General features: G+C 39.2%; 1 protein-coding gene across 1 annotated transcript; it reads right to left on the reverse strand.

The window, feature by feature from the left end:
- Positions 1-828: 828 nt before the first annotated feature.
- Positions 829-9783, reverse strand: abraxas2 (abraxas 2, BRISC complex subunit). Its single transcript, XM_018749397.2, has 9 exons — positions 9678-9783; positions 5650-5740; positions 5204-5240; positions 4735-4801; positions 4326-4516; positions 3470-3589; positions 2130-2214; positions 1678-1792; positions 829-1549 (listed from the first exon to the last, which is right to left on the reverse strand). The coding sequence occupies exons 1-9, from the start codon at positions 9747-9749 to the stop codon at positions 1101-1103; spliced, it is 1227 nt and encodes a 408-aa protein (XP_018604913.1). The 5' UTR covers positions 9750-9783; the 3' UTR covers positions 829-1100.
- Positions 9784-9841: the final 58 nt, after the last annotated feature.

A 9841-nucleotide genomic window follows, 5' to 3' on the forward strand; every position in this document is an offset into this window, starting at 1 on the left:
CCCCATCACCAGCCTGCCTCAGAGTTCAAAAGTATCCCTTTCACACCAATACCATCCATGTCAGTAGTAGTAAACGAGAGTAAGCAAAAGTGCTAATACAAGCAGGGCTATTACTTTCTTTTTAAGCATTAAATCGCAGCATATGGACAGACTGCTGCCTAGCTTCCTGCCAGCAAGCTACACAGACCTTGTTTCTGCAAATCCCAGCAAGGGCCACTAGGCAGCCTGTGCTGCTGAAAATGGTAAAAGCTAACTAGTTTTTGGCACAACTAAACCGGACTGGCAAAGTACAATAAGGAAATTGCAGCAAAGAGCATAAAACGAGTGATAAATTTGCAAAAAAAAAAAAAAAACAAAAAGAAAAATTTACAATGTACCATGGTAAGCACCACCATGTTATTTCCTAGTAATAAAAATAAAATAAGCACCCTTTATTGCAGCAGAGTGGAACTTTCATCTGAATTTACTTTGTTAAAGACTCAGGCAGCCACACATTCAATAATACTATATGACTGTTAAAGGAATAAAATCTAATGACAGTCCTTAGTCAAGTGTCAGACGTGCAACCTAATGCAATATATATGTATATACATATATACATACATACATTTAATTTTCATGATTAGACAGTAAAAACAAAATATTGTTTTATGACACTATGTTAACTTTTTAAAGGCCTCAGAAAATGCATTTCCCTTTCACCTTTAAATAAATGTTAAAACAAGGCAAGAATAGTGCAAGAGGTAATGGTACAACTCAGTGACCTCACCTGATAGTAGTTTCCTTGGTATTGACCAACCGTATACCACACATGTACACATTGCAGGTTTCCTCCACCATCTCAAGACTTCTCCAGTATAACATGTAATTTCTTTTTCAACATTCTCATTTCACCAAGGAAAACTGTCTCTGAGAATGACCACTAGTAATCTGGACATTCTAATGGAGGTCAAAACCGTGACAAAACAAAACATCCTACAAACAAACGGGAGGCCCATGGACACACGCCTTTCGTTGTGAAGGCTGAGATGCCTCCATCTCCTCTACTCATATGGATGACTTTCTCTTCAGCTTTACTGGAGAGCACAGCTCTGCCAGGTCTAGGAGTTCTGTGAGCCTCGGGCATCACCATCGGGTCTGAGGAATGCAGCCCGACCCTGAGAGAGCAACTCTGTGGGTTCGCTCTCCAGGTTGTCATACACACTGTAATCCTCCCCATCAGCCTCCTCAGACTCTCCGTCCTCCCGGCCCGTAGCCCTCCTTTCCAGGTCACTGGAGCTGGACCCGTCCCCTGGTGTTGGGTTGGGTTGAGCTGGCCGTCCTGGAGAGCCGACAGCCTGAGGCCTTGGGAGGAGTGCTGCTGGAGGCCCAGCGCGGGGGACCATGTCCGAATATGGCAGAGGCATGTCTGGGGTGTCGGGTCTCTCCTTGCCTACTTGCTCTGGATTGGAGTTATGCAAGTGTAGCCCACACACTGGAAAAGGATCCGAGTTCTCCACAACAGCCACACTCACCTCCGCTGATGCAGCTGCTGCTAGTTCCTCAAGTCCTGAGTAAGAGATCAAAATGCTGTTTTTAATTTTAGTGCTACACATTCTCAAACAAGTGTTTCAACTACCTCTATAGACAGAAGAAAAATCCACACTTGAACTGGAAAAACAGCAACCAAAGACTTACTTTTCTCTTCTGCACTCTTGCGTTTCCTGAGAGCTATTTCCTGTTTGAGATGGGTCACTTCCTCCTGGATTTTCTCCTTAATGCGTTCACTCTTCTCCACCTCAATACACACAGCCTATGGTGGTTGAGACCAATGAAACTACCTCAAAGGGAACTAATGACTAGTTCTGACAGTGTCCAAAGGCCACAGTATTGAGATGTGACAGTAAAACTTACTGGAGATCTTTTCATAGCAAAAATTCACAAAAGTTCTCCAAAAGAAAGCAGTAATAACTTCTAACCAAATAATAAAGCAGTTAATGATTTACCAAAGTGAACAGTGAAATGGAATTAAATTCTGGAGCTATCATGTTGCCTGATAACCAGCAAGTAAGTCATCTTAACTTTTTTATTCACACTGCAGAAAAGATAAAATTATGGGTTTGTATGCCACTAAGTGATTTAGAATATACCTGAACTTTTTCTTGCAGGGCACTGTAAACTTGGAAGATTGTTCTGATATCCTTCATTACTCCATCCTTGTCAAAGAACTCAGCCCTGGAAAGAAATTCTGGCATTAACCTTACTTTCTCTGGATACTTCAAGGGACAAAGGACATTACTTGAACAAGTTATTTTTACAGTGCAACCTTCTTTCACACTTAACGCCCCTGAAAATCGCAAAAATGTTTTCTATCATCCTTCCCAAAAGAACTTCATGCCCCTAAAACTTAATGAAGAACTGTGTGCATTAATAGGTTTTTAAAACACACCATGACTGTGAAATAAATTTGTATTATTTTGGGATTTAACACAACCTTAAGTACCAATGAATAAGTCAGAGAAAGCAAAAGTTATATCATACATTTATATTGATTTAAATTTGAACTTTGAAAATTCAAATTTTGGAATAATTCTGAAGTATCCTCCACAGATAAAAATATTCGAAATATCCCTGCCTGTTGTTGGGAAACCTATCTCACTGCAATTAAAATGGAAAATGTACACTTGGCTTTGGGTGTCATTTTACCAACATTAACATTTGTTACACCAGACATATACATTTCTAAAACTAGACTGTCACATATTAGCCTGAGAATTTTCTTTCCAGTCATAATTATTTGGTCTGGACACAAACTTCTCAAGTCAGCAGTGCACTTTCACTTTAACTTGGGGAATGTTTATATTATAAGGCTGCAAAGTAGCAGTGAGCTGGTAACACCTTTCTGTGAATCAAAATGCCTGGCTCTGATTATCCTGCAAGTGCCGAGAAACCTCAGTTAGACATGTACATCCCACAAAGGAGACTCTTTTGAGTCATAAAATGTTTCATGAGAGAAGGTGAACATCCAGTGGAAATGTGACTGCAAATAAAACTACAGCAAAAGGATTCTTGTACTCTAAACATACTATTCAATTCTACATAGGTAGAAGTGACAGAACCCAAGCCTCAAAGCAGTTTTTGATGAGAATGTGCATGCAGTGAGACCAGGCTGTAGGGCTGGGACTGTGAAAGCAATCAGAGGACCACAGGGCAATGAGACTGGTTGCAGCAGAACATGATCCATAAAGCGTAGAATGTATTCTCCATAACCTATGTCTGCACTTTAGCCACCTGTTTATGAAATCATCCAACAACACATGTGCTTTTTTGGGAACACATATCCTGCTCCTACAGAAGACAAAAAAAAAAAAAAAAACCCAAAATAAACCAATCTCTTTCTCATTTTTAGCTTTCTGTAAATCTTGCTGGCATCTAAACAGAAATGAATAACTTTTACTGCTGTCTTTTCAGTAGACGTGTGGCTGCTCACCCTTGCTCCTTTATCACCTTGGCATAGTTCAGCGAAGTGTTTGGTACGGATGACACCTTGTACTCCTGCTGACTGGTATTGCCAAGATTAGGGATGGTGAGTGAAACCCTCTGGTTGTACCTGTCGGGGGGCACAGACCACAAGTAAAGCTTGGTTTGAGAGTCCTTGGAGGTGACAAGCTTTGGGGACTCTGCTAATGTGTCTGACAGTGCTCACAGTATGAGTAACAGGAAAAGGTTGTATGCTGTACTTCTGCACTGTGGAAATTGAGAAAAAAACAGATGCTGAGGAGGACAACAGATATCGTACACAGATAATAGTAATTCTACATAAAAACTATTTTATGCATGCCCAAATACAAATAGAAAGGTTGGATGCTCAACAAACAGATCTTGGATGAAATTAGACAGGCCACAGAAAGAGCCAAAATAACATGGATACACAATGTACCATTTAATGTGTGAGGTATTTCAGGCTTGATAATCATAGGGATTAAAATGGAAAAAAATCCCTCCTCCCAAAGCAGTGTAGCCTTGCCTTCATTATTATAAGCAATAAATAGTAAACATGAAAAAACAATAGGAAAAATGCCAAAATATATTCCGCTGAGCTCTATGTTATAGGTGTTTGCTGCTGAGCTTGAATTAAAAAATATCCCATTTAAAAATGAGGGCAGCACTTCCACTCATTGAGTAATCTTCCTGGCTAACAAATTCTGTGCTGAAAAAGAGAAATCAGGACACTGCACCAAACTGGTACAACTGAGAAGCCGAGCTTCACACAGAAACTGAGCTGAACAAAAACAAAAGGAGTCCACAGTCACCCCACACCTTAGCACTGCAGCAGTTATCGCTACCTTTTGTTGGGTCTGAAGAGCACATACTCGAGTGCGTGCGTCGAGTTGTTAGCGGTGGAGATGAAGCTGAAGAGGAGGAAGAGGAGGTCGGGCACGCCCAAGATCTGGGTCAGCTGCTTGTGGATGGTTTGCTCCCTGAACGACATTTGCTGCTGTGTGTTTCTTCGGAACCGGTACCAACCGATGACATTCTGCAGGGAATCACATGTGGTTTTATCCTGCTGAATCTCCAATGTCCCCAGTGAAACTTCCTCTGCTTCATTTACATAGTTTTACTGTACAGAAGTTGACTGGCTATTTATCCCACGTATTAAAAAAAAAATAATGTAAAGCAGAAACACCGAAAGTCTTTGACCTGTGAGCCCCCCCCAACCCCACTGGGTCATCTCTAGAGACCACGAAGACTTACTTTTCTTCGGTCTTTGAGAATTTGGTTGAGATTCCCTTCACTGACTTTACCTGTATAATCATAAAAGCTGAAACAAAGGACACAATTTGATTATTCACTGTACGCAGCTCATACATTGGTAATCTACCCTTGAATTACTGGGATGTCTGATATCCAGCTACGGCTAATTTAATTCTTTAATTACTTCCAAAATGTTTATGAGCACAAAACTGAGGCTCCAAATTACAGGCATATCAAAAACTATGGCTTAATTTATTACAAAGAATAGTTCACTGAGCAGTTTTATTTTTAAAGCTTGAAAATATATAAGACAATTCACCAAAGCAATGTGCCAAATAATCAAAACAGCACCAAAGGAGAAAACTGCCAGACTCATTATGATACAGTGTTTGTGGTTAACAAAAAAAGCCTCAGAAAAGGTTGTTGAGTTTTATAATATAGTAGTTGTTATATTACATATGTATCTTACCTAAATAAATGTGCACAAGGTTCATGGTTATGGACTTCTGGAGGACAAAAAAATACATGTTTGTAAGATACCATATGAAGCATGGTTAAAACATAAATTCAGCATTTTTTCTTTCTGTACATAGTAGCTTTGGGCATTGAAGGGGTTTGAGTATTGCATACTTCAATCTCAAAGTTACTAGCTAAATTAGGAATACTATGGAAAACATGAACACAGATAAGAATTGTGTCTCCAAAACAATTAATATTCATAAGCAATTTCAGAAGATCAAAAAGGTTAAGACACCCTGTTAAAGAAACATATGTACTTCTCCACTAGAGATGCTAACTCAAGAAAACACATCTTTTAACAAACCATGTTAATGACCATTTGAAAATTAATTAATCGCTTTTTTAAATTTAATTTAGCCTCAATTATGTTTTAAACACCTTAGCCCAATTTCTTACCTACTACTTGAAGGAATTCTGTGCTGCTGATCTGTGAGTCGCTGATACTGAAGGATTCCTCTTCCCTCACCTCACCCAAAAGGAAGCCTTCCTGTAAGAAAGTAACAACAGTTACTTAATGATCCATATAAAAGCACAAAAGGCTACAGTGAACCCCAATATATAAACCTTGAAACGGAGGATTTCTGATGCTATTTGGTTCTAATCAGCAAAACCACTCGCTAACATTTACAACTGAATAAAACAACACCCTACTATTTCTAATAATGTATGCATTTTCCTAAAAGGCTGACAGATGTCTAATCATATTGTTGACAGATTTTAACAACTTGAACAGAAGCAAACACCAAGAAACACTGAAAGCCAATAGCCTATAATTGCCAGAGAAACATTTCCTATAAGGGACACACATCATCAAATATTTCTCAGGCCATGGCAGATGATTTGAACATAAGACTGTAAGGTAGATGTCACTCACACTGCATCACTCCTCTGTCTGAGAAGAGCTGACCAAAAATTTGTTTTTAGGTGATGTTCCTTTACAGAAACATTAAAATGTACAAGTTACCCAAACTTACACTAAAAATCTGATTACTACACACACACATAATAAACCAAAAATCTTTAGACAGATTTCTCTACTGCTGTTTTAAGAACTGGGACATTTTTATAAACCATTTCATGAAACAATGTTGAATCAACATTATCTGGATTTTAAAAAAAAGATATTTACATAAGGTTTCAAAGCATTAAATCAAAGTTACTTGAGAATTTGGTCTCCACGACAATGAACTTGCACTCTGTACTGTACAAGGTCTTCTGTGTACAGCAGACTTACTGAAAATGTTAAAATAAGACTGTGTATCATGCTAACCTACAGTTTATCTACAAGTTACGAGAGGGAAAAGGGAAACCTCTTCACAGTATCTCATTACACTGATATGCCTTTAGTGCAGCTCATCAACAGAGATTCTCCAAGCAAGGAGTCTGAACACATCAGGAATAATAAAGGAAGCCAGTGCAATGGCTCCTTTATATTTACATATGTTTTTATTTAATTCCCACTTTTCTCTAAAGCAACTTACAATGTTAAGCCACCGGCCTCATCCGGAATGGCGACGAGTCTGCCTATAGACAGGAGGTCCAAGAGCTGGCTGTCTGGTGCAGTCATAACAACCTGGAGCTGAACACGCTCAAAACAGTGGAGATGATCGTAGACTTCAGGAGAAACACCTCAGCATTATCCCCATTCACCATCATGAACAGCACTGTGGCAACAATGGAGTCATTCAGGTTCCTGGGCACCACCATCTCACAGGACCTGAAGTGGGAGCCCCACATAGACTCCATTGTGAAGAAGGCCCAGCAGAGGTTGTACTTCCTTCGTCAGCTGAGGAAGTTCAACCTGCCACAGGAGCTACTGCTGCAATTCTACTCTGCAGTCATTGAGTCCGTCCTCTGCACCTCTATAACTGTCTGGTTCGGCTCAGCTACGAAGTCAGACATCAGAAGACTGCAGCGGATAGTTTGGACTGCTGGAAGAATCATCGGCACATCCCCCCCAGCTCTCCAAGAACTGCACTCGTCCAGAGTCAGTAAAAGGGCAAGCAAAATCATTCTAGACCCCTCACATCCAGGCCACTTCCTCTTCGAACCCTTGCCATCTGGCCGGCGCTACAGAGCACTGTGCACCAGGACAGCCAGGCATAAGAAAAGTTTCTTTCCTCAGGCCATCTACTTCATGAACACCTAAATCTCTCCCCTAGAGAGTAAACCGTGCAATACATAATGCTATTTATATTTATAACTATTTATCACATTTCTCTTACACTCCCTTGCATTTGTATCTAGCGACTATTTTTGTACTATTTTTGTATATTGGGTACTTTATATTTTTTAAATATTTTTTATCCCTTGCTCACATACTCTATCTTCTCATCTGTGTCTTGTCACTGTCATTCTGTCTGTGCTGTGGTAGTTCCTGTCACCAAGACAAATTCCTTGTATGTGCGAACATACTTGGCAATAAAGCTCGTTCTGATTCTCACCATGATTTACCGGTTTATAGGGCCGAGTCATTTTTACTGCAGCAGTAAGCATAACTGTATCAGTGACCAGTCATTTAATGTTTAAGATAACTTATTTATGTGAAAAATTGAAACTTTTATACAAGTGGATGTTTTACTGGAACCATGCAGGACTGGTGTCTCACTTCTGGGACGTGAAATAGCAACCTTCATGTTACAAGTCCAAATCATTAATTCCTGTCTATCTGCCCATCTTAAGCATTGGGAATGAAAGTCATTGTGGACAAGACACTCTTTTGTAGAAAATCATATCAGAGGTCTGTGGTTATAAACAAGGAGCATTCTACACATCTATGCTACGTCCACTACGTCCACCAATTCAGGGTAAGTATCTTGTTCAAGGGTACTACAGCTGGAAGTGAGACACAAATCTGCGATCTTTGGGTCCAAAGGCAGCAGTTCTAAGCACTATGGTACCCGTTACCCATGAAAGAACTATGACAGAAAAACAGGTGCTACACATTTGAGTTGGAAGTATCGTGGAGTTTCATGGTGTAATGATAAGTACTGTGGACTATGAATCAAGATACCCAAGTTCAAATCTCAGTGTGACCTCCTTCAGTCAGCATCTCCCTTGTCAAAAGCAGACCCGTTTTCATCTAGAAAAACGTCTAAGATTGTGGACACGGTTGTGTTCGTCGGTCATCTTAAATTTGGAGGTAGTGGGTTGCAACGTGATCAGGGCCATGAATTTGGGTTTAGAACCCCCACTCTAGATGCAGCATACTTTAGCAATATATTTACCTAGAACTGAAAGCATTTCAAATAAATATGTCTGCCTCCAAAGCACACTTTGTGAAATAATGTTGCAGATGTTTTATGTGATGCAGACCACAGAGCTGCTGCCTTGGACTCAACAGAACAACATTTAACATCCATAGAGGCCACGGCAGTGGAAACAATAAAGATGACAGGAGCATAAAACCCTCCCAAAGAAAATTGTTACAACATCTTGATAGATACAGTATCAATGTTTGGCTATATCACCTCTATGGTACACATGCCATACATAAAATATAAAACCTTCAGACTTTAAACTTCCATCACCTCACAATGAGGATATCCTGGATGCTCTAAAGGAATGTAGTCAACAGTCTGTATAACTTCTTGGTTTATGCAAATTAGCTGAAATTTAAAGGAACTTAATCACTTAAACAGCTTTTCACAAGAACTCAGGTGACTGGATTAAAATCATTTTCAGTATTCTAAATACCTAAACACATTAGAAAGGGTAACAAAAAAGTATCAAAAAAAGTGCTTCAAAACAAAAGTACAAGTTATTTCTAAGCAATACTCTGACAGCAAATACAGCACATTTTATGTACTGATCTTTATTAAGTGTACATGAAAAAAGCAAAAAATAAAGTTGTAGTTTGGTTAATACATCATGATCATGATATTTGCAAAAATGAAAAAGGAAACTTTGCTTTTTGGGAAGAAAGTGGGGGAGTCAGTCATATCCTGAAAGATCAAAAAATATCACAGACTTGTCTAATATAATTACAAACGAAAGCACCATACTCACTCTGACATACCAAAGTAATGCATTAGCAAATATTAAAAAACAGGAAAACTTATATTTGTGTGGAGAAGGTTCCTGCAAGCTCCTCACTAACCACTATAAATAAATTTCGCTTATTATTATTTGAATTATAAAAGATACTACTTAAACACTATAATCTATACATGAAATGACGGTTAAAATTTTGTAAAAAAAAAAAAAAAAAAAAAAAAAAAAAAATTACAAATGAAGGAAAATTATTCAACCTTTTGTAAATTTATTGAGGCCGGGAGTGAGTGACTGTGACTGACTCTGTCTCTCTGACTCTGATACTCAGGACCTATACTCCACATTTAAAGCTACATTTCAAAAAACTAATCAGAAAAATGCAGCAGTTCAGCACAGTGTTTCTTAATTCGACCGTCGCTGGAAGTACTTACATGATCGGAGTTGCTGTTCGCGCTGTGATAACAGACAGAACTGAAAGTATATCCCGAAATGGAAGCCGCCATAATGGAAGCAACCCCACCTATCCCACAACCTCCCGCGGTGTCACAGACGCTCTGTGTCACAACTTCCTGTACGGTTCAATGCATTCTGGGAA

The sequence above is a fragment of the Scleropages formosus genome, chromosome 4 (genome assembly GCF_900964775.1).
Source record: "Scleropages formosus chromosome 4, fSclFor1.1, whole genome shotgun sequence".
Lineage (NCBI taxonomy): Eukaryota > Metazoa > Chordata > Actinopteri > Osteoglossiformes > Osteoglossidae > Scleropages > Scleropages formosus.

Excerpts from the sequence above, each read along its gene's own strand:
- abraxas2 (XM_018749397.2), bottom strand. The coding sequence starts at position 9,749 with ATGGCGGCTTCCATTTCGGGATATACTTTCAGTTCTGTCTGTTATCAC. Across the intron at positions 5,241-5,649 it reads AGAATTCCTTCAAGTAGTAG|AAGTCCATAACCATGAACCT; the intron begins GTAAGAAATTGG and ends TTTGTCCTCCAG. Across the intron at positions 1,550-1,677 it reads CAAGAGTGCAGAAGAGAAAA|GACTTGAGGAACTAGCAGCA; the intron begins GTAAGTCTTTGG and ends TCTCTTACTCAG.